The sequence below is a fragment of the Blennius ocellaris genome, assembly GCF_963422515.1.
Source record: "Blennius ocellaris genome assembly, chromosome: 3".
NCBI lineage: Eukaryota > Metazoa > Chordata > Actinopteri > Blenniiformes > Blenniidae > Blennius > Blennius ocellaris.
In genome coordinates this window covers 11,876,546-11,902,572 of record NC_137652.1, presented here as the reverse complement: position 1 = coordinate 11,902,572, position 26,027 = coordinate 11,876,546, and the positions used below count along the sequence as shown (strand labels likewise).

The following is a 26,027-nucleotide window of genomic DNA, read 5'->3' as shown; positions in this document are numbered from 1 at the left end:
TGAAAACGCACAACATTTACTTAAATCTCTATCTCTCTTCTCTCTATATGAATGTGATGTTGCTTATTGAGTCTGAGAAACACACTTTCAGAAAGATTCGCAGACAGAATATCCGATCAGGGCCAGAAAGTTTGGAATGATTTTCAGAACAAAACTAGATTGAAAACAAATAAAAATGAATCTGGATATGTATAATGGCCTAGCTCTCTGCAGTTAAACATTATCAACGCCCTGTTTGTTCTTGAGGCCACTTACATCTCTAATCCAGACATATTTAGCTGGATAATCACCTTTCATTATATAATCCTCAGGTGAAGGGAAGCTCTACACACAGCTGCAGTTGCACCCTGTCGTCACGGACTAACAAGAAGAACAATCAAAGTGAGTAAAATTAACTGAGTGTGACATTTTTTTAGGCCGGAGTGGGTATACTTTCATTTACTTTGCTGTACTAATGATTCATATTGAAATAATAATTTGTGTCATAATGTGCAATTGTGCAATATGCAATTCCAAACGACTTGCATTGGCTACAGTTTATTTCCAGTAAGCAGGGCTCCTGCAAAGCTAATTTGAAGCAGCCCACTCACGCTATATTGACACCGACAGGCATTTCCTCTCGGTTTTATAATATTTTATTATCTTGATCTTGAGTCTATGTTGCTGCACAAGCACACAGATGGTTAGGCTTCTGTTTGCATTTGTTTTGCTTCATTATTTGTGTCCCCGTTGTTTGCGACAATGCAATCGCATCGGCAGCCTCACTGTGCAGGCTGGCCGGGAGAAAACACTAGAGAAAGGGGCTTTCATTAGACGAGAATTATACAGAACAATAAGGTGATTCTTCCAAATGAAGAGACTGGGTAGGGATGTAATTGGAGGAGAGAAATATCTCATTGTCACCCTCTGCTCCCTATCTGCACTGATACCGAAGGCGACAGTCTCATCTCTGAGCCGTGACATGAAATCAGCACTGGGGAGGGATGGGTGGGACGGCGAGGTGGACGAGGTGTTAAGATAGGTGGAGATAAGATGGAGTGCCAAGCATGATGGCATTACTATCGGTTGTTTATGGATCAGACACGGACTGGTTTGGCCTTCTGGGGGTCGATTGTCTTCTGACCGGACCGCAGGCAAATAGTGAGATAATATGGAAACAAAGGGTGAAAGGACAAGGAGAAGGATAAAACCTCACCTCAATGCTCAATGAAGCCATTGTATTTTTTTTTTAGATCTATTGATGTGTTTTACAGGCGTTATCTTTTTTTTTTTTTTATCTACTTTGCATGTCTGAGTAGAACATGGAGGTTATACATAAATCTATAAATCTATATCACATCTATATCACCATAGTGCACTTGTTGCCAGACCTGCACTTATCTTTATGATCTGATGAAATGTACTAACATGCATCAGGAAACATATGAATATCAGTCCGCAGAGTGAGTCACTTGTTGTAAAATTGTACATGCCTTGCTTTTACTGGACTGCTTCTTAATAAATATTTGAAAATGCTTGAGTAAGATTGACTCTGGAGCCTGTTAAACATGCTCACAAGCTCAGTCATTATGCATGAGGTTTGTAGCTTGTGTACACTGAAGTCTCGTGCGTCCACATCAATACGTGTTGTTGTTAGAGGGTTGTTGTGTTTGTCCACTGCTAAAGTCTCTGGTTTCACCTCGATCTACAACCAGTGTGAAAGATGTTTGAGGAGCTGGAAGTGCAACCCGTGCTTTCCCAAAAGAAGATAAGCTGGCCTTCACAGTCTGGATATATGGTCCACCGTGCTTGTGGAAAGACATTAGCAATCTAAACCACCCAAGTCGATTCTTCGGGACTATAGAGAAGTGGTTTCCTGTGGTTTCCAACCTGGTATCCAGGTGATGTAGAGAGGAAGCCTTTTCTTCTCAGAAGAGAGGGGGGGGGGGTGCCAGCGTTTCCCAGGAGACATTCAGTTGGCCTCTAAGGAAAGAAGGTCGAGGTCCATGGGTATGAAGCGCCGCTCAGTGTTTCATAAAGGATAGTTTGTGCACTGGATGCTTGACGCAGGCCACAAAGGCTCTCAGCTCACTCAGGACTCTGCCTCCTCCTTCACCACAGGGTGAAGCAGAGTGATTCATGTACATGCATGCTTTTCACTTTTCAGACTTAGTTTTTGTACTGTGGGGGTGTCTGCAGCAGGGAGTGCCACATGAGCCATTTAAAAAAATTTTTTTATGAGGACTGCATTGATTGTTTGGTTTTTTTTGCTCACATTTTCCCTGTTGTTTTCTTTTGGATATTCACTGAATAAAATAAGAGATTATAGCGACTGTGCTGCCTTGCTGGAACAATAACATCTGAGTGTTTTTCTGTTGTGTGTGTGTGTGTGTGGAGTGTAAGTGGGTCATGTTTGTGTGACATATACAATGAATCTCAGTGCCCTTCACTCAAGACGCTCTAGTGAAATATATTTAGAATTCCTATTTAGTGTTTAACCCCTGATGCTCCAGACGGGCCCGTCCGGCTCTCATGACAATGCCATGGCTCTCCAGTGTGCAGCCTACTTTCCACCATCAGCTGTGTTTGGTTTCGCCCGGTCCACCTGGCCCTCCATTTCATTACCTCAATTAGCATGATTAGGATCTAAAATTGTTTGTGTCGGCTCAGTGATTGACAGCAATTGGCCACTTAGGGAGGAGAGCTGTAGAAACACAGAGTGCTGCTCAATGGCTTGTGTAGTGAAACGCGCACGAGTACAGGCTGTGCTCGCCGTGCGGGTGTGTGTGTGTTTGTTTACCCTGATGGGAATTGTGCTTAGTGAAGATGAGAGCAATTCTTCAGGCAAACAATGCGAGACCACCACTCTAGTAAGTCGGGAGATCTTGCGGGCTTCATCCGCATGTCAGCATTCATGTGCATGCACGCACAGTATATTGCAAATGTATCAAATTAGATTATAAATTATGCAAAAGACATTTCCATGCACTGTACATTCATGTCCTGCAGATGTAATATCAATTAATGTTGGATAAGAATTAATAGTTTGACTATTTACAAAAGCATTTTAGTGGATTGACTGCCCTAATGTCATACCTGTTAGCCAGCCTGGCGGGAGTCACATCCACAAAAATCAAGAGAAAATAACAAAAGAAAACACGTTTTAAAAAATGGTTCTGCTTCTGAAACGCTACTGGTGAGAACTGCAGACACAAATGTGACGGGAAAAAAATATGCAGTGTTATTTTTGAGCCCAAAGACAGTAATATCATAATCTTCAGGGTTTTTTTTTTAATTCATCACAAAGTACAAGAATGGTGTTGTGATAACAATATGATTCTTATTATCACAACACCATTCTCGCACTTTGCTCGTTCCACTGATATTTTGCAACTCGTTTTCAAGCTCTTGCAGTTCTGTAAACATTATGAGCTTATGCTTCAAACAAAGTAGAATTTTAATTCCCAACTGCATGTGCATGTATTTACATAAATATGCCACTAGCGTAAATAATGGCACAATACATCCAGATGCTATAATTAATAATAAACACTTTCCTATGCATGGACATGAAAATCCCTGCCAGCTCCAACCGTAGAGCTTAACATGCTCTAAGCATGTTGCAATCAGCATGTATCACATGTGCTGTGATTGCGTGAAAGTGTAACAGACAGGCAATCACTGCTCGGTCGTGGCACGTTTTGTTCAACCCGGTGGGAGTTGGGAATGTGTCTCGTTTGGCAGAGCCGCATTAAAGACTCGAGCATCATTCAGAGGACTGGCTGGTCTTCGTGTCTCTTCTCATTAGAGTCTTCATGGCCTACCCAGCCCCTTAGTAGCGACCGCTGGAGCAGATCTTGAGGTTATCGGTCTTTGCGCCATCTTTGCGGCGTGGGAGACGGTGGAGTGAGGCGTTATGTTTATAGCACATCAGTGCCAAGTACGGCCGTTCATCATCCGGCGCTGATACCCAGAGCAGCACGAGACCATGACAGAACATTAATCTGCCTCTCAAACTGAAAGCCATAAGTCTTTCCTGCTCAGCCTCTTCCTCCCCATCGTTCACCAGTCCTTCGCATGTGATTGTCATTCACCTTTTTTCCCCTTTATCTTTATGTTCTTCATCCTCCTCTTCCTCCCACTCCTGGATGCCCAATTCTCACCACATTCCTCTGTCTGTTTTATTCATATCCGCTGTCTTGACCTTTCCACCTATAGTTTCCTTGGTGAATTATTTTTATCCTATTGTTCAGCGATGAGCCTTGTGATTGACTCGCCACCTGTCCAGTCAATTAATCTGCCTCTCAACTGACTTGAGAGCATTCTCCCTGCTCTTGCTCAGGGTGGAGAAGCTGTAGTCACACACCCACCAACATCAATAAATGTTTTCAAACTGTGTACTTCCTGCCTCACCTTGCTATTCTGAGACTCAGGAAACTGAAGCAACAAGTCACTCACTGAGATTGTCTCACGAGTCTCATTTTCTCCTGCAACATTGGAGCGATAGGGTCAGAAGTTCATGTAAACAACATGAAAGCATGGATTCATCCTGTCTTGTGTCTGGTGGCTGCTTGGGGCTGTGGAAGGGACAGTGTTTTATCAGACGTATTAGACCTTGAGCTCCTTCCTACCAAGTAAGCATGGTTTAAGCACCACGGCGTCTCTGGGTATTGTGGATTCACTCCCTTAATGACTACAGTCTAAACATATTCTGATGACGACTTCCCTCAGAATAATACATCCAGTCAGACGGTTCCATTCAACTAAAACTATTATTTTTTAAATGAAAATAATTTCATTGGCCTTTCAAACATATGGCAAAGGAAAATGCATATTGGGACTGAATGCGTCCAAGTAAGATGGAAAGTTCAGCCATATCATTCTGACCTCCCGATGTGCAACAGACTAAAATGAGTTGCGTGTTCTTGCATTTAAACTAAAATAACCAGCATTATCTTATTTCTACAGCAATTCGAGCAGCAACAGTGCATAAGTTTAATTGGACTACAGCAATGAACCTTGGCTGCCCCATGACCCTGTTGCAGGCTCATTACTTTTGATAAATACTGGCCAGGAACACCACAATGTTCAAGATGTTGTCTATAGCCATTAAATACCGGCCCTTGTCAAAGTGATTCAAAAACTTACACATTAAGATTGAGGACAAAATGTTGACTTTCTTGAAATCATACATCCTGGCAGGTTCCTTAATGAAGGTGCTATTCACTTCTCCTGCCAGCGGTCACAATGTCTAAAACCTATTTTTTGTCCTTTTAAAAGTCGACACGAGACGCTCCTCTTTTTGAGCTTTTGCTTGTTCCTTCATGACATTTGTACATTTTTTTCGTCACATCCCTTTTGACATTTACTTTTATCTTTCAGCCAGGATGTCTGTGAGAAGTGCAAAGGGAGCACCAGAAAGCAGACCACCATCCGCTGCTAGGTAAGTGCAGAAAATGAATTGGGGAATACATACACTTACGAAGGGAAATTCAGTTCGTCTTAAAAGCTCAGCCACATCAGTGAATCTTAAACCTTCAACAAGTCAACATTAATTTTGAAATGCAAAGTAATGAATCATTGAAGTGGCTGCTACTATTTTAAGCAGAGTGAAAGTGAGCAATGCTTTTACAGGCAAACAAATTCTTGGGGGATTTTTTTTTATCGGGGGGAGGGGGGGGGGGTCAACTAATGCACAAAATCTTGGAAGGTGTAATTCAAAATTCAAAGAACTGTCTCCTATTGCTGCTATTGTCCATTGACAGCCCATCGTGACTGCTCCATAGATTGATCCATTCTTGTTCCAGTGCACTGTTATCTTCCCGCTGTATTTTATGTTGGTCTCTTGTCTGGTGCATTTAGTTACAGTTTTCTTTCCCTCCTAGCGCGTCTCCCCGTGGGGGGAGGGCTGCCGCTGCTGGAAGATCGCCTGCTGCGGGGAGATTCAAAAACAAGGCCCTTCAGCTCAGCCTCTCCAAGAAATTCTGGTTGTTCTCATTCTCTGCTTGTAATCAGCATTGATTAGGACAATGGGAGTGGGCTGTGTCGAGTCGTGCACCCAATTAGTGTCATCGAATGATACATCAGCTGAAAAACAGGCCTTTCAAACTCGTCCCACTAAGTAACACTGGCTTTCTTCTTTCCTCTGGTGACTCATGTCATCTGATTGGTCTCAAGCTGGGAAATCTTTTCAAGAAAGGCTGCAGCAACACTTTTCCAATAGTACTACCTGAAAAGGCACTTAAGTGTGTTTGTTAATAACAAGTCAGGGAAGGAAATTACAGGCTTGATGATGACAGTTCCTAACAATTGACATGCAAATCGGCGCTTCACAGCTCAAAGTCCCCCACGGCCCAGCAGAAGGGCTCTGCAGAGGAGGGGCGGAACCGGCGCAGCAAAAGGAGCCTCAGCAACAGCTCGGCCGTGGCTGCCGCCTACATCTCCTACCTCAATAAGCTTTTTGGACAGGTCAGTGCAATGCTGGTGCGCAGCCCTGTGTCACAGCCGGGACATTCATTGAGCGGTAATTTCAAGCTGTCGGTTTTATAAATACCATCATCAGGAGCAAGTGGAAAGGTTTAAAAACAAAACAAAACAAAAAACAAACAAAGGTGAGTTTGCTGGTTGTTCAATGGAATCAATTCATCTGATGATGTTAGGGGGGTAAACTGCTTGTAGGATCAATGCATGTCAACATCTAGTGCTCTCAGGCTAACAAGCTATTTCATGACAAATGTGCCTGTCGCAGATATACTGTCCTCTGTACCAGGAGCAGTCACTTGAGCAAATGTTCTAGAACTACACAAGTTTATATTCAAACTGTTGAACTGGATCACATTAGTTTGTACGAGCTTCAAGGAAGTGACCAGTGAGGGCAGTTCACAAAGAGATGGACAGAAGAAACAACTAAGGTTTATCTAGAATTTGGACGACTTTCATGTTTTATCACACTTATGGGAGGCCTGAGCCAATCCCAGCTGACTATGGGGGAAAGTTGTAGAAACTCAGAATAAGTTGCCAGAGTCAACTGGAAAAATGAGCAAGGTCATCACACAGCTACTTATCACATCACATTACAATTCAAATTGAAGCTTTCTTTAAACATGGTATAACAATCAAAGAAGCACAACAGTCCTCTGAGAACACGTTGTTGTGTTCTGATGGCGAGGAGGAGAAACCTGAAGCTTGAAACCACAGCGCGACTTCTCAAAACTTTAATTTTAATCTTTTCACAAACATTTTTCAAATGTGTTTATGCTTGTCCATATATTGTAATGATAGTGGTTACATGTGTATGTGTACATTAGCACTCTAAGTCTACACAGCAGGGATGGATAAAGTTCTTAATGTAAACACCGATGAGTTGTTTACCATCTCTGTTGGGTTGTTTTTTACCTCACTGTTTGTCTTGTTGCGGCGGGTGTGCATTGTTTTCCTGCTGATTGTTGATAACATAATGTGTCCTTCGAAAACATAAAGACTGAAATGCATTAGCAGGAAGAATCAAGAATGTGATTATTGTCAGGCAGGTGTAAAGAGCACAGAGCAGGTTTATCAACCTGCGATGGATGTCAGTGCATATTTGTGATTTGCGACATAAAACAGGAAAACAAACAAAAGGTTTTCCGGTTATCTACTATAATCATTTCTAAAGGCTGTGTGTCACAGCCACTGCGGACTGTATTGACTCCCCACTGTAAATAAGTCACACATAGGCTCTATCTCTGTTTCTCTCCGCCCTGTAGGTCTTCAACTACATTCCCAGCCTGCAAACATCTTGAACAAGACGTGATAATTGACAGAGATAGCTCAAATTTAAATAATCTGCTTTAAATCTCATTTGTAATTATTGGTCTGAAGTCTTTGATTAAATCAATAAGACACTGTTGATAATTGAATTGCTTTTGTTTTCAGTCTGCAAAGTGAGCACAGAAGCAAAAAGTTTAAAACACCTGACACAATGTCTTACCAGGGTGTGATTTTCTTGGTGGGGACAGAACTGGGGAATAGGCCTAATCTGGTTTACATATCAATACTTTTGAATTGGGTTTTTTTTGTACCACAATGGGATTAAATAAAAGTAACCCACTTCTCAAAGATTAAAACAAAAACAATGATTGCTCTGACAAAAAAAAATAAACAAATAAAATAAAAGCTGGGCTGCTGACTCTCTTAAATCAAAATCAAAACCCACTAAATTAATGATAGACTACCACACCTATTTTCCTGAATGTTATGGGGTAATTTTTGGGCTGAAAGCTGAATTGTATTAAGTATATAATATAATATAATATAATATAATATAATATAATATAATATAATATAATATAATATAATATAATATAATATAATATAATATAATATAATATAATATAATATAATATAATATAATATAATATAATATAATATAATATAATATCATATAATATCATATCATATCATATCATATCATATAATATCATATAATATCATATAATATCATATAATATCATATAATATAAACTGTATTTTCTCATTGTTAATGACTGGTAACGATGAGGATAGTGCGAAGCCTGCTGGAGGCTTTCACTGTGTAAAGTCCATATACAGTAAATGTCTAACAACCTTTATATTTGTGACAATTATGATGAAAGCTAATTTGACATTTGAAAGTTCTCCTCAAGCAGCATAGAAGATGGATGGATGTGTGATGGGCCCTTCATTTCATTTAAATTGCATTCAGCTCTATAATGTTTTGAATGCAATCAAAATGAAATTGAAACACCACTTATTCCATTGTTATAATGATTCTCCTCAAAAGCAACAAGAAAAGGTCATGTTTGCCTTGAACATTCTTCTCTTGTACATTGACGCCTCAGCAAATCATTAGCATGTCAGCGATGGGAGGCCAGAGGAGAGCGGAGGTTTACACTGTGAACTACAGTTTAGAGTCTAGAGTTGAACAGTGCCAAAGAGGATAATCAAACGATTTGTTCAGCTCATACAGAGCAGTAAACATTGATTTCAAATACAAATGGTGTTGGGTTAGGGTTAGCGATCTATGGTGACTATAACTAAATAGGTACTTCTTGCTTGTGAACAGTGAGGCTGGTAAAACGTTACTTAGTATCCATTCACTCTCCTTCAACCAAACACACACACACACACACACACACACACACACACAAACAAAAGCAGTTTCAGCACGCTCACTTGACCCGCCCCCTTCTCCACTCTGAGACAATCACAGGTCAACTGGCGTTCAAGTAGCACAAAAGAATAGGAACCAACAGAACGTCATTACTGATCCTTAACATTGCAACAAGAACACAACTGCAGAGATGTTATGTGATTTTTGTAATTGAGTAAAAAAAAAAAAATATTGGCCGAAAGTCGAAACCTTCAAATGACCATTGCAATAACATCATCTATGACAATTTATTCAAACATGGGATCCAGACTGTGGATTGTTTGCTGAGATAAAAACAGCTTATTTCAGGGAAGCCACTCCGCTGATTTGACAAATGAGTTACTGCCTAGACACCGGGCCAACTTCCATTAGTGCCTTGCTTAGTTCACATAAAGTATTGGCTCTGCTCATGATTGATCTCATGAGTTCAGATTCCTGCAGGACATCACCGAATATTTGAAAAATTAAAGAAATTTACAAATAGGGAGAAGCCTGATGCTGCCCAATGGCACCTGGCCTCCTTCTGCTAAAAAACATTTGCTGCTTGAATAGATCATCAACTATCATAAAATGTATTACACTATAAAATGTAATGATTTGCTCTGACAAGCCTTGATATAGGTTCACAGTGCAGCAGCATCAACAAAGATTCTGTATGAATTCAGCAGATTAGATTTCACAGCAAAGCTCTGCTGTTTGACTCCTGAGTGCCATCTTTCCGTTTTCAATAATTCCAAGAACTTATGGAGGAGCTGCAGCCACTGTTGATGTTTAAGCAGCTTAACGGTGTGTCAGGTCATAATGGTGGCACTGTACAGCTACAGCAATATAATTAGACATTATTGGTCTGCTGATGAGCCAAAGGGGCAATTAATACACCAGTGTGAGTGACGCTTCAATACTTCACCCAGAAATAGATATAAAAATGTTCTACAAAATGTAAATGTTCCCTGGACTGGAAAACACATTAGAAATTAGTTACATTGAGTGCAATCATTGGAGAAGAACCATTACCATTTCTTAATGCATTAAACCAATGCTCCAGAAAAACGGGATCAGACATGTTTAAAATTGCATACGATAAATAATATCAGCTTATTTTGAACTTCTCAACAGCAGCATAAGCAGATAAGAAAGGGGCGTTTTTTAAAGCAGTTTATTTTATAAAGAATTTAGGAAAATATTTATTTTGGCAAAATTATGATCAGCCTGTCATCATGCAACCATTACTCTCCTAAACAACCAGTAATTCATTCGCTTCCCAGATGTTTACAGGCTGATATTACAACAACAACAAAATATACATTATTTTTAATTAGAGATGTATGTAAGCTATCTCACTTTCACAGATAGAGATAGTGATTAAAAGAACAAGCCACGGACTCAATGTTTCCTCCCCTCACTGCAGTGCGCAAAAGATCTTTGTTCGCACAGAGCCTGAAGCTCATGACTGTGGCCTCCTGCAGGTGAGGCAGCATTCTGGAAAATATGCACTCAAGTTAATTAAACTAGATTCTTTGCTCAGGAAAAAAACAATAACATGTTTTCAATTATGAAAAAACAAACAAAAAACATTTAGTGTTAAAAACTCACTGTGTTTACAGCTTTGGGGGTCTTTGGGGGGTCTCAGTTGTGTGACGACGGTCAACTGGAAAACACCTGAAGAGTTCCAGGGCAGCTTCTTGCTGCAATACCACAAATGACCACTGGGGAAGCTTCTGTACAGCGTGACTTCAATACAGTAGCTGAGAAGGAAGGAAGTCAGTTGACTTTTATAGTTGAAGTCTACTTTAAAAAGAGATCGTGATGCTGGATGCTTCTTTAAAAATAGGGTTGTCATATTACTAAAACGATGTGTTTCCCAAGTGAATTTTTTTTTTTATAGTTTTGGGAGTCATTGAGAAATGTCGGATCATAAAACACTTGAGTGACTTTCTTGGGGGCAAGTAACATATTTTGGCATTTCATTTGGAGGACATGCTGTCACACTGTGGGAGTGAATCTGAGGGAAGAAAGGCTCTGAGCTTGACTATATAAATATGATGACTTTCATTGTAATACAATCATTTCTTGGAATGTTTTCACACATCAACCACAGGCTTGAATTCTTATCAATGATGATAGTTTAATTAGACACCTTTTGTAAGACATTATTATTATTATTATTATTATTATTATTATTATTATTATTATTATTATTATTATTATTATTATTATTGGTGTAGTAGTAGTAGTAGTAGTATGAAGTAATATTGAATAGTATTGTCCCAATGTCATATAAGCTAGTCAAGTGTGTATCATTCATGATTAAGCATTTAAATTGAAATTATTTATTTAGAAAAGTCATGTTCTTTTGTCACAGCAGTGCATTACAGAGCTCCTCGGATTTAAAGTTAGACTCAATGGGCCTGGTACTTATAAATGTTTCATAAACATACTGCACCTCAGGGTATAAAGACATGACAGCTATGCACTCGGACCCACACTGCTGTATTGCCTCCTATATTATGTAGCTTTTTATGTATCACTCAGAAACATTTTCAAATCTTTTTTTTTGTAATTGCTGTTCTAATTGAAAAACACTCCTAATAGAAGATCCTTTTAATGGCAGAAATCCTCGGGACCTTGGTGGGATCTACTTACACAGCAGAGTCAAAGGCTGCTGTATAAATGTCTTCATCATTGGAGAAGGATTTGCTGTAAAAGATAGCACAGGACTCCACACCTCGGGGAGTTGTATATGAACATCTCACGACATTTCAGAACTGAGTTTCTTAATAACTAATGGGACTGTTTCATTGTCTTGGAGTAATTTATGGGAAATGAATCCCATTTCAGCATGACCTTGGGCGACTGTAGGCATTTTCACATTCCTGTCCGACTTACTACCTCGGCTACCGCCTCCGTGATTGAACTCCCTTGTTTCGCGACAACGGCCTTTGTGTTGAAATTTACTCGTAACTAGGTAGAAAGCACATTGTTTTAGGCGATGTGTAGATACTGAAGCAGATAACCTTTTTGTCCTGCCGCATTGCTAATCTCAGCACAAGTATTAATAACCCATGGTTTACTGTCAGCCCTCATCAGATCCAACTGAAGGAACAACCTTGGAGAGAGAAATAGCAACAAAAAGAAACAATTCATACATTTTAGGTCCACAACGTGAGCAGTTTATTCTTCCTGCATCACTGTATTCAGTGCCTCACAAATCTGAAGGCTGTTGGTCTGAGGTATCAACATACCACTCTTATGTGTCATGCTTACAAAGCAGTGGCCTGCTCAATGGGCCATGTGAAGGCAGACAGAATGGAATTAACTGTTAATGGGCTCGTTCTGACGGATGACTTGAGAGTCTGGATGGCATGCTGTCTAATCCTTTCTGGATGGAAAAAAAAAAATCCAATTAATGTGCTGACCTTGCTATCTAAATATGTCCTTGTGTGGCTGGAGGATGCTGTGCAGGGTAAACAGTGGCACTGCACTCTGGGCCACAAATCTTTTTTTTCTTCTTTTTTTTCAAGCCGAAACAGAAAGAAACATCTGAAAACTTCAAACGTTTATATGAGTCTTATATCGTTTAGGCGGAGTACATGCGTAGTCTGATAGAAGCGCTGATGCAATTTGGTTGTGGGATTGCATTTGTGTTTCAACTTGGTTGGCGATGTTACACAGTGAATAGTCATTTGAACGCCTGCCATGGACAGCAGCTTCCAAATAAACCATCGGGGCTTCGCCTCGCCCCAATACTATTGTGCACTTGTACAAAATGACCTTGTATGATTTATGTATTAGCCGCCCTCAGTGCCAATATGTATTAGAAGGAAACTATTACACTTCTCTTTGCAATTTACTGCCAAAACTGTTGTGGTTTCCCCCTTTTTATCTCTCCAATTTTCAGTACTGAAAAAAAGTGAAGGTTCAATTTGGTTTAATAAAGGTAGCAATGAAATCTGACATGTGATGAAAGACAAATAAGTGAACGCATAATACCTAATTCTAGAGATCAAAAGGTATCACACTTTTATTGTTTGCGGGTGAAAATGACTGCAGTTTTTCATTTTTTGTATTGTTTCTATATTTATTATATTTTATCTTAAAACAGCCCCATCCTGATAGATGATCAGTTGTTGCATATCTCATGTAGGACTTGTTTGTTCCTGTTTATAAACTGTAGTGACCTAAATTGTACAGAGCTGTTTCTCTTCTCCCACAATTCTCCAAAATCCTTGAAAAAGTCTTCAACAACAGATTAGACAAATTCATCAAAAAATAAAACATGTTATCAGAGAGTCAATACGTATTTAGATCAAACCGCTCAACATCATTAGCTTTAACTGAACACATTGAAGAAATTACAATTTATATAGACAATAAAAAAAAAAAAAATCACAGCTGGAGTTTTCATTGACTTAAAAAAAAAAGCCTTTTATACAATTAATCATGATATCTTAATCAACAAACTGGCTCAATATGGAATCAGGATCGTACTAAACTGGGTGAGAAGCTAATTGCAGAACAGGAAACAATTTGTGAAGATGGGAGACTGTCACTCTGAATGTCTGGATATCGTGTGTGGCGTCCCTCAGAGCTCAGTGCTGGGATCTAAACTATTTATAATACATATCAATGACATATCCAAAGTAAACACACTCATGACATTTGTATTATTTGCAGATGATACAAATATCTTATGTACTGGTGAGGATTTGCCTCAACTTTTGGAGTTAATCACTTCAGAACTAAATTTTATTTAATTATGGTTTGAAAAAACTAATTATCATTAAATCTGTGTATAATAAATATCAGGATCTTTGCTAAATGTAAAATAACCAATCTGGTAAATGTAATAGTAGAGGGTATATATATAATGAAATGCAAACTTATTTAACATCTGTTCTCGCACTACCTCTTTCAAATATTCACAATCCTCTTAACTTATAAATGTTTTCTCTTAATTAAAAAAGAAAAAAGAAAAAGTACCACAGTTCATTGTAATCTTCCGTACAATTGTGGTGTTAAATAAAATTACGAGGGACTTTTGTCTATGAGTTAATACGTGTTTTATACTTCTTCTTACTCCTTTTTGGCGTACAAATGTGGATCAAGTGGGATGTGTTGTTTTCTTTTTTTTGTTTTTCCAATTTAAATGGAATGTTTCTTTTTTCCTTTCTTTCTATTTCTATATTTGTATGTTTGAAACAAAGCTTCATTCATTGATTCATTGATTCATTAATTGATTGATTGATTGATTCATTCATTCATTCATTCATTCACTGACAACCAGAGTGTTTTACTGCATCACAGCATAGCAAAAGCATATTTGCGCGTGCAATAGTCTGGGCATCCATGAGCCTTTGTGTCAATCTTGTTTCTTTGAACTTATAGATATCCTTGAGCTTATGGCAACTCTGTCAGGTGGGATCTTCACGTGTCAGACCCAGTATAGTGCTATAGTAAGATCACAGAGTTTGGATGTTTCTCATTTTCCCCAGCGGGTGATGTTTCTATTGAAGCCCTTGAGTGAAGATGCTCCAAACACAAGCTCTAATTCAAAATCAAACAACAAGCCTCTTGTGAAAGACGTATCTTCTCATCTTTCAATATTGGAGTTATACATATGCAAATTCATGTACATTTGAAATAATGCTAATTGCAACCTTTTTTTTTCAAGGACTCAAGCATGTGATATGTTTTGCTATCGTGTTTCTGGTAACATAGTATATGAAGAATCGCTGCAAACCTCTTAAACCTCCAGCCTTTCTTTTGAAAATCACTTATTTTTACCCGAGGGTATGTATTTGTAAGGTATTGCTACTGACTGCCAAAAAAGGGATGTTTTTTTGAAGAACTGCCTGACTGTACCCAGACATATTGCAATTTTAAGCTCTTAGCTCACCTAAAATTTCACAGTCTTCTATTATGCTTAATGAAAATGTGGCGATTTTGTTCCCCCTCGCCCCCAGCTTTGCTTCACTTCTTTGAAAATACAGCAAAAAAAAAAAAAAAAGGAAAGAGCGGAAAGATCATCATGAGCAAATGCCAAAACAAGACCGAAAATTGTGGATCTATCAAACATGCAGTTATATACAAATGAGATGTTTTGTGTCCACATTGTGTGCGTGCCTGTGCGCATGTGTGTTTGTGTATGGATGGGCTGACATGGCACAATGTTTCCTTATCACAATGGAAGTTTTCTGCAACTTAGCGACATGCAGTCGTGTGTTGGTGTGCATCGCCATGCACACTATGCTGAGTCTCCCTCGGGATGCTGCAGATGTAATGTGTAATCGCTTATTTGCGCATATATTTATGAGACGACCAAGGTATATTTTACAATTTTGACCTGGTCAAACATTTTTGAAACCCTTTAAAATGACATTTTGACGGTGAATATCTGACAGGCTGATGGTCAGAAACAGGTTCAGGACAGGGCAAGGTTAAGAGAAAGGGTCAAGGGTCAGACCAGCAGACGTGATGGTGGGTGTGAGTACCCAGGCGCGTTACTAAGGGTCAATGTAATGTCTCCCGAAGTGATGGCAACATGATTGCGTGAGTGTGTAGGAGAAACGTCACTTCGCAAATTAGGAGGACACGAAGCTGGGTGAAATCCCATTAGAGTTTTGTGTCAGCATGCCGCAGTGTTGGCATGATATGCATGTTTGTCTAATTCGGTAGTCAAAAACAGATTATCGCTGGGATATTTCTCAGGAGAATTCGCTCTTTTAAAGCCTCCCTGACTTTACATGTTTCGATACAGTGTTGTAATTATTTCCTGTCTTCTTATCTCTCTCTCTCTCTCTCTCTCTCTCTCTCTCTCTCTCTCTCTCTCTCTCTCTCTTCTCTGCGCTGCAGGAGAGAGAGCTGATGCCAGAAGAGCTGGACGGTGAGATGCAGTGGATAGTGTAATTATATAGGCAGCACATGATAAATTAATAGTCAATGCAAAGCTTTGTCAGTCTGAATGATATTTTCACCGGTTAATCCTGCTCCTCTTCATGACTCATGCTGATGTAAGCGATGTATGGTTTCACAGGGATGGCAAATCTTTTTTGCTAATGACTCAGGAACCACAAAATCAATTAAAAAAAAAAAAAAAAAACCTAAATAGTTTTTCCTTCTTAACTTTTGCAAGTTCAGTTTAAATTGAAAGCTCTGTTAACTTAAAAGGAAGTTTGGAACTCGCAGCTGTTATTATGTGCATCCACTGTATACTTATTGATTGCATAGTAATTTGTGTAAAAGCATTCAGTGAGTGCGTGTGTGTGTGTGTATTTGTTTATACATATGTGAGACTCTTGAGAAAAACGTTGTACCCGACTTCTACGGTTTGTTGCAATCAATGTGATTTGTTTGTGCGTCTGTCAGAGCTGCAAGGGGCCTTTAAGGAATTCGACTACGACGCGGATGGCTTCATCCACTACAAAGACATTGCAGATTGCATGAGGACCATGGGCTACATGCCAACGGAGATGGAGCTCATTGAGATCATCCAGCAGATCAAGATGAAATGTGAGCATTTATCTGTCTGGCACAAGATGTTTAGGAGTGTGGTGGGGGTGTTTTTGTTTTTCTTCCTTTTGTTCTCGGAGCTTCAAGCATGTGTGTATGATTGATGGGTCTTTCTCAAAATGAGCAGGTGTAAATGTGTGAGTAATGTGTCTGCATGTGTGTATGTTGCACAATCCAACGTGCCTGTGTGCTTTCCTATGAGTCCTTGGGGATTTGAAGTTTGTCTTTGAGGCTGGGGACATTCAAGATGTTTTAGCCGAACTGATTAATGGCCCTTGTGTCGCAGGTGAGGGGATGCGCAAAGGAGCTGATTCGAGGGGGAATGAGTCGACCTCCTCGTTAGTACAATGACCAAAATGCCTTTTCCTTGCTTGCTTGTCATTTCTACAATATGTAGGTCTCTCCTGCATGGCTCATTGAGCTTTTATCTGACCGACGTTTGCGCGCGCGAGAATCTGTGGCTTGGCAATCACGTTGCAATATAAGTAGCCTAACAGCACTGGGTATTGATAGATCACATTGTGTTGATGAATGCGCCCTTTGGGCCAACAACACTGTTAAAATAAATCACCCGCTGGCTGTGTGAGCTGGTCTCAATGTTGCTGCGTGTTCAAGACGTGACTTTACACTTCATGCTTTCGGTGCCGAGTTGGTGTTTGCAACTCTTTTCTCAATGATAGACTATCGATATCTGTGTGGTTAGTGGTAAAGGTTTCAAGTGAATCATCATCGCAACTCATTTCTGGATCTCCGCCAGAAACTCGGAAGAAAAGTTTCTGCAACACCTACCTAGTGTCGGAGCGAGGCAAGCAAGTCAAAACAGTGTTTCTGCCAAGAGACTTTACATAAAACTTAAATGAACTCGCAGGACTCAGACGAACAGAGCGCAACATCAGTCTTACAGATTAGAATCGGATCTTATGATTGCTTTTTTAGATACATTATTGCAATTGCTTGTCCCAGACAACACACAGCCTTGGCAGGTTGTTAGTTCATCACAGGGCGAACAGAGAGACAAAGAGCCGCACGCACGCACACACACACACGCACGCACGCACGCACGCACACACGCACACACACACACACACACACACACACACATGCATGCACGCACGCACACACACCTGCAGACTTAAGTCTTTGATTATGAGATTCCTCTGTAAAAACTCCCACAGGCACAGGGAGAACATGCACATAGAAAGGCTCTATTGGCCATTAGGTTTCAACGAGAGACATTCTTGCATGCACAGCAATAATAATCACCATTTACCACGCCACCCTCAGATTTTCAAACAATCATTATTCAAGCTCACAGATTTAATTTTGTATACATTTAATTTGAATATCTGATGAATGCCATTTTCACACCTCCATAGTGTTTAAACATTTAGGTACCTTCTAAACAGTGCTGCGTCTGGAAAGAAAACAACTGCATGGTTATTTTGTTTATTAATAACCAATAAACGGCACTCTGACTCAACTCCAATCATGTTCTTGGTTCTGCGTGAACAGAGGCTTATGAGGTTGAATTTAGAAAAACCTGGATATCCAGTGCTATTGATGCCACCAAGGCGGCTCACTAACAACTGTTCTGTATTTGTGCCACTGTTACACAACAGTTTAGAATAGCAATTACCATCGTTCCATAAATTACTGCACAGCATTGCTTCATGACAATTTATGTACTGCCATCACATTTCCCTCATTTGTACTCTGCCTTGACTTATACTGTCTCCAGCTGAGTATGTGAGAGGAGATGTGAGAAAAATAAGAATGAAAGGTATTTTTTTCTGACTTCTAATCTGAAGAGAAGTCTGATTCTCATGTACTTTTAATATTTCCCATATATGCCCAGCTGGAATACTAATCTGATAATTGGACTACCATGAATACATCTGAGAACCTTCAAGTAGAATCAATATTAAACCAAAGCAACAGAAGTACCAATTATCTGCTTTAAAAAAAAAAAAAAGCTGCTAATATCAAAGCAGCTACACAAAATTGTAAATGAGGAGGAAGGCTGGAAGCATAAGCAATTACATGGATTTAACTGCAAATGTCATATCCAGAAATGCTGTTTGGATCTTTGTTCTCCTGACTCACTTTTTAAATGGTGGCTGCATATGAAATGAGCCAAAGATCAACCTCAGTAGACGTCAATAAACCACACACACATCTAAAACAGCATATATCTAGCGGTCACCAGTACACTATTTATAGCTCTTTTGAGGAAAATACAGACAAAAAGAGATGGCGAGATGTCACTTCAGTCAAACTTTAACCTATAAAGAAATATTATATTTCTTTGTGCAGCCTGTTTTGATGTCATTTGCTAAGTTTCTCTTAAAGAAGGTCTCCATACTAATAGGATGCTCTTGAAAAACAGCCTAAACTGGGGATTCATTTGCACACACAAGAGTGACTTCGTGCTGAAATCCCAGCAAAATAACAGAGATAATGAGCATCGCCATAAAGCAGTTAGATCCCACTGGATAGGGTGAGTTTGTGTTATTCAGACATGATCCCCAGAGGCCAGAGTGTTCCCTCTCCTACCTGCCAGTTCATTAGATTTTCCTCGTGTCCCAGGTGTAAATTAATTTCTGATAAGATCGTTAGAAGCACAACTGGGAAAAGAGACCAAAGACATTTATCTGTTTTTCTCTTTTCACATAAGGACATACTATAGTTCAAAATTGTATAATTGGAAAGTGGAGATCATTTCTGCCTATACAACTCTTCCAAGGTACAGCAGCACAATGATGGAGGTGATTTGCGGTGCTTTGAAACAGTGGCCTGAACGCATCAAATCTACGAAAGACAGAAAGACAGACAACACATACATTCCTATTCTCACCATTGGTCAATTTCGACACATCGATTCACCTAATGTACATGATTTTGGACTGTGGGAGGAAACTGATGTTGAGGGAGAAAGCTAAAGTTGACTCACAAAAACCACGGTTATTTTGGCAATAGTGCTAAACCATTACATCACAATGGACATTTGGTTGGTGAGTTCTTAAAATGTCGCATACATGATTTATGAGAAAACTTTCTTCTCAATGAGAGCCACTTTGAGGAAAATGAACAGAGCCCAGGGCCCATTTTGTTATAACCCCCCCCCCCCCCCCCCCCCTCCAAAAAACCTTGTGATTCTTTTGTGCACTTGATTTTCAGCAAAACAACAGTCATGACACAAATGTTTTTCTACCAGAAAAGCAATTCCATGATAAAAAAAAAAACAAAAAAAACTGAAATTGCCACACTCATCACCAACAAGATGGAGGAGAAGCTTGTCACCGCTGCATCCTTGCAGTTTTACGATCAGTGATTGACGGAAACGATCAGAACAAAGGCAGACAAAATGGCTGTAGAGGGGCTGGACTCAGAAAGTTGTCGTCAGCGGTTTTTTTTCTTGTACCCACTGGAGGCCTTGAAAGCTTGCTGTTCGCTATTTAGTCCACCTTCTTTTAACGTAGGTAGCTGCTAATATGACTGGCTTCCTAAAAGAGGAGCCAGTGACGACACCGGAGCTTTTCTGAAAGGCAGTCGTACTCGAATGCCCTGGCAACACTTTTCTGCTGGGGAAAAAAAAAAAAAACATTATGCGGACTCCTGCTCTAAAATGACTCACACTTCCAGTTGGAGCCATAAAACGAGTGACTCAGATTTGAAGCTTTTACACACGACAACTTCAATATATATTAAGAAGGAAAGGGTGGGAGGGACTCATCAAGTGATGCTGTAAACAGAGCCAGAAAAAAAAACCAAACACATTTTGTGAATTATTAAGTGTGAAAGTGGCTGTTTTATATATTATGCAGCCTCACAATATTTAGAAAGGTTGTCTATGTTCAACTGTGCTTTGGTTCCACGATTAAGCTATTATAGGGGCTTAGATATTGTTCTCTGAAGTACAGTCTCTGTGAAGCCACAGTGGACTCACCCCCCCTTTTCTGAGACAACCATTAGACTATCAATTAAATATCAAAAATAATCTCCCAAGACTTTAGGCTGAATTGTTCAACTCCGTGATTATAGACTGACCCACTTAAGGCACAAAACTCTTCCCCATCGTGTCTCAATCGCTCCCCACACTGCTGTTCCACAAGGGTACAGCCAAGAAAACGAATCTCACCTTGAGGCGAGAAAAAAAAAAATCCTTCCATAATTCAAAATCATTTATTCTAAATTCTTGTGGCCTCTGTTAAAAATAGTAGAAGAATCCTTTTTTTGTTGTTGTTGTTGTTTCTCTCATGATTCAGCACCATTTGCAGAGCTTTCTATTTGGGTTTTGCTGTAGTTTGACTCTCTCTCTCTCTCTCTCTCTCTCTCTCTCTCTCCAGCCCGAAGAGTAAGAGCACTTATTAAATTTTGGAACCAGAAAAGAAGGACCACATGGCTTTATTGAAGTAGTTTTTCACATCCACCAAAGCCCAGATAATGAAAACAGACAGAGCGTATTGGTCTACACTATCAAATAAGCCTGTCTTTTGTCAAACTAATAACATGAGCCATCCTATTGTATTGGTCTGTTTTGATAATTACCATGGGGATCAAACTAAACAAAACTGCTTTAAACTGGGTTATAGACGGTGCAGTGAGTGCCAAGCCGAATGCACAGATATAACAGCTGTGCACTTGGCACATTCACAAACTCGGCATTGAGGTCAAGTACACAGGTGCTTCTACCTTGAGTCAGGTGTGGCTTCATACTATTTTTAAGGTATAAGATTTTTCACAGTGAGTTTCTGCTGAAAGGGTGAAGAACTCATGCAAGCCTGTTGCATGGATGGATGGATGGATGGATGGATGGATGGATGGATGGATGGATGGATGGATGCCAGTGCAGTATCCACGGTGCAAAGCGGAGAGACTCACTGGGAGGCAGAACTACTTAGTCATCCTGTGTGTGAGTGTACATATGTACGTGGGTGTGCGTGTGCATGTGCATGTGCATGTGCATGCGTGTGTGCGGATGTAAGTGTGTGTCCTCTGGCTTTCTGCAGGGGGTGGTCACGTAGACTTTGATGATTTCTGCGAGCTAATGGGGCCAAGGATGCTGGCTGAGACGGCTCACATGGTCGGGCTCAAGGAGCTGCGCTGTGCCTTCAAACAGGTATGAGGTCCCCAGCTAGAACCTGCATAGACGCTTTCAAGTCTTACTTTAGACTGTGGACATCAGTTTTGTAAACAAGACTCTGGGAAATTATCTATTTATAATCTATATCTATAATATTGATCTATTATCTATAATAATACCATGTCATGTTTTGGCGGTGCCCGATTGCTGCTAAGCAAAAAAAAAAAAAGAAAATCTGTAATTTGCGCAACTCAGAAATGCCTATGAGATGTGGTATCTATTTAGTTTCACCTACTGACATCGAGTACAGTGGAGTTGAAGGCCCTGCTGTGCCTTTCATGCGATGGTCTCTGGTGAAGCACAACAAATGAGGGTATCATTTTATTTGTAAACAGCTTTACCCCACCTGGGTCCATCACTTTAACTCATTACAGCACGACAGGTTTTTAATGGTTACCACAAAACAAAGTGCACTGATAATGTGCTCTTAATGAGTGTACAATATGCCCCTGACATCCATTTATCTGTTTGATAAATTTCACCTCGTGTTTTTAGTGAGACTGCTTCTCTCTCTCTCTCTCTGTCTCTCTCTCTCTCTCTTTCTCTCTCTCTGTCTCTCTCTCTCTCTCTCTCTCCCTAATGGAAATGCCGCAGAGGATATAAAATATGCTCTCTACATGAAAATACTGCGCAGCACCTCATACACTTTGGTCAAATTATACCAATTAAACGACTCCCAATGTTTTCATCACACAAACATATCGCTCATCGTCATTGCCGCTAAAGGCCACAAATTCCCCCTGTCACGGTGGGTGAATCCATTTTTGGAGGGTAATGAATTACTCTCCTGACAAAGACAACTGAAATTTCTGAGCATTGTCTCTGCAGTGAACAAATGAGAATTAATCTTCAATCCAAAGTCACTTGAGAAGTCTTACTCACTTAACTGAAAGCTCCATGTGAGTCAGCATTGAACGTCTGCACGATCATGCTGTTTTTTGACTTCTACATCTTATAGCTACATACTGTAAACGTGAAATGTTTCTAAGTCTTTTTTTTTTTTACACCTTTTATAGTGCCCATTTTACTCTTTCGTTCCCTTTTTTTGCCCACGACGTGCTTGTATCCCGCCTCACTGCTGTTCATTAACCCAACATGTTTCAGTTCGACTGCGACGGTGATGGAAAGATCACGTTTGAAGAGCTGAAAGAGGGCATGAAGACCCTCCTCGGGGAGAAGTTGAAGAAAGGCGAGCTGGAGGAGATCCTCAGCGACATTGACCTCAATAAAGACGGCAACATCGACTTTGATGGTGAGCAGTTGGGGAGTTTTCTGTGGGAGGATCTGTGTTAAGAGCATTGACACTCATACAATAGATGGATGGATGGATGGATGGAAGTAACAAAGAGACAACATGCAGGGGGCTTACACCAGGGGGCTTACCTGTAAGACAACTATAGTCTAACTACAGTAATGAGTTTATAAAAAAAAAACAAAAAAAAGAATTTAGCAGTAATTGCCATTCACCAATTGTACTCGTATTCATTGGTTTCCAGTTGACAAATCATTGCTGCCACATGAATCTTGTCTGCTCCTCTTCCATTTGCTGTGGCAGCTATTTCACTGCCAGATCAGAAGTCTAAACCATCGGCATGTGCATATATAAAAATAATGTACCATCAACAAATACGCTTATCTGTCAAATGTATATAATATAATTTTGTGGATTAATACACAACTATGGCTGAAAATATTTGTTGGTACTGTGTATGCCACATAATTCTTTTCCACAGTAAAAAATATTTAAAAACATGAATATACCATATATTATTACACTTTTTAGCCATACATTTAGATAGCGTATGCTAAAGTTTAATATTTTTGCCAAACAGTGAACCACGATGAAATGAAAATATAGTCACACAAAATAGATCATCTGTATTTAAGATTACCCACAAATACACATACATGCGTCATATATCTAAGTAACGTAATGTAGTGTAATGTGAAAATGTAATGGTCAGTTGTGTCTTTATTCACTGACTCAAGTTAAGTGATTAAACTGAAGAGCAGATAACGTCGTCATGGCGTCTGTTCATGTTCGGATACATCAGAGAGCAGGTGTGTAGTGTTGCTGGAAGCAGGACAATGGGAGCAAGTATCACAAGGTCTAATTTGTAGAATCTCAACTCGTCAGAGTGCTTCCAACACCGCGGCTGTTCTGGTCAATATCTATTAAAAGTGGTTCAAAGGAGGAAAAAGGAAAAGCAACAGGGTGACCAGGGTATATCGATGCCTGTGCTCACCTTAATGTTTCTTCCTGCAGTTTCAAGAACTCAAAGGACCCATGTCTGGATGGGTCAGGGATGTTTTGGAAATAAAGGATTACCAACACAACAATATTAAGATGTTTATAATGTCATGTTAGGCCGTGTGCTCTCAGTTTATCTGTGACAACACGAGGACCAGCAGTGTAAAGAGTGAACGAGACTGCACTGGATGAGGGATGAAGAAGACAGAGGAAGCAATAGTGAAGCAAATTAGACGGGAAGTGTGAGATGGTAAAGTCGGCATGGTCGAATTAAGGCAGTGTGGCCGAGAGGGTCATTCCAATCTAATCAGCAGTGCATTAAGCCAATCAATATACATGCCTGGATGCCTGTCATATGCTACACACCAAGAACTGATGTGCCTGGACAGCTCAAGGACTTTGCAGAAATTGCATTACCGTGTCTCACCGCTCACATGTCCAAACAATATAATGGTGTGCGCTCACGCACATACGAACAAACACATGGCTGTGCACACGGGTCTGTGCCATCGACGCCACATGCATGCTATGTTGCGATTATTGAGCCGCAAAAGACCACCGGCGCAGGCAGGGGTGTGAACCCGTTTGTCTGGTCTCGGCAGCCCCATCAATTACAATTATTGGGGGCATATGAAGAGGCGTGCCAGTCTCAGAAAGGATCAATAAGCAGGTGCTTCTCATTATCATCAATTAGTCTTCAGGGCAGCGTTTCAGTGCATCTGTCCAGTTTAGTCACATGTGCCGAATGTCCCATCCGGCATGCATCGGCAGCAGCTCCTGGAGCTTTGAAAACATCCCCGTGGCAAGGAGGCCAAAGTCAAGTGATAGGAAGGAGAGGACAAAGCTGCTGCTGCTGCTGCTGCTGCACACTTTCTTCACTCTTTTCAATGTAGAAAAAGGTCAGAGGAGTACCTCAAGACATCAATGTTACCGGGTTAATCTGGAATTAAGCTTTAGCACTGAGCAAATCAATAATCACACCTGCAATCAGAAATCTTTCAGAGCAAAGCACTTCAGGAAGACAACCAAGAAATCCGGGACATGAGTGATTGGATGGATTTAGCAGAACCGGCCTGGAGCCATCTGCAGCCAGGCTTCATTGACATGTCACGTCAATAGAAGTCTTGATTGACAAGTGAATCCGCAGAAAGCTATTTGGTATTCAGAAACATGTGGCAGTCAACTGATAACGGGAAGACATGAATTTATAGAGAAACAACCTCTCAAATCCAGCTCGGAGTTTAACGCTGACTCTTCTATTTTGTCACATCGACCTCTCGGTGTTTCAGTGTTTTATTGCCTGGGTAATAATGGAAACATGTGTCCATTACATCACCACAAGAAAGGTGTTAGTTTCAACTATATTTTCAGATGGGCAAAACTAAAATAGACAACAAGGAGGCTGCAAATCTGAGTCTTTTAATGATGTTCGGGTATCATTGGTTCTTATCAGTGGATCTGCTGCCGTCTCTGTCTCCCCCTGCAGAGTTTGTTATGATGCTTTCTGCACGATGACCTCTGATGGAAGATGAAGCATCCAGCACTGGATTGAAGAACTGCACACCATTAACTCGTGATCCACGTGTCCCTACATCCATTGTGATCTTCTTTTTGAGATATGATGCATTTGTCATAGGAAAAGACATACTGTAGTTGTGGGAGTTGAGGTTGAATAAGCGCAATAGGTAAAAGGTGAATTATGAAACAGTTGAATGCGAGTTAAATACTGTGCTGCACTGTCTCCCCCTTGTGGCTTAAAAATGTGCAGATTCATTGATGAAAAGCTGAAACAGACTTTTTAGAAAGCCGACTTCATGTCCACTTGTCTTATACCTCAGTATTTGAGGTCATTGAAAACGATACATAAATCTTTAACTTCAGAAATGTATGCTTTTCTTTCTTCGAGTTTTTCAAAAATCATACTACTTTGTTATATTTTGCTGCTGCATTGTACTTTAAACCAACAGAAATATTGC

General features: G+C 40.1%; 1 protein-coding gene across 1 annotated transcript; it reads left to right on the top strand.

Annotated features, from left to right (window-relative positions):
* Positions 1-5,366: 5,366 nt before the first annotated feature.
* Positions 5,367-25,744, top strand: cabp4 (calcium binding protein 4; the record flags this gene model as incomplete). Its single annotated transcript, XM_080518718.1, has 8 exons — positions 5,367-5,422; positions 5,865-5,966; positions 6,315-6,447; positions 16,001-16,031; positions 16,514-16,657; positions 21,667-21,776; positions 22,905-23,052; positions 25,538-25,744. The coding sequence occupies 8 exons, from the start codon at positions 5,367-5,369 to the stop codon at positions 25,564-25,566; spliced, it is 753 nt and encodes a 250-aa protein (XP_080374844.1). The 3' UTR covers positions 25,567-25,744.
* Between the last annotated feature and the right edge of the window lie 283 nt (positions 25,745-26,027).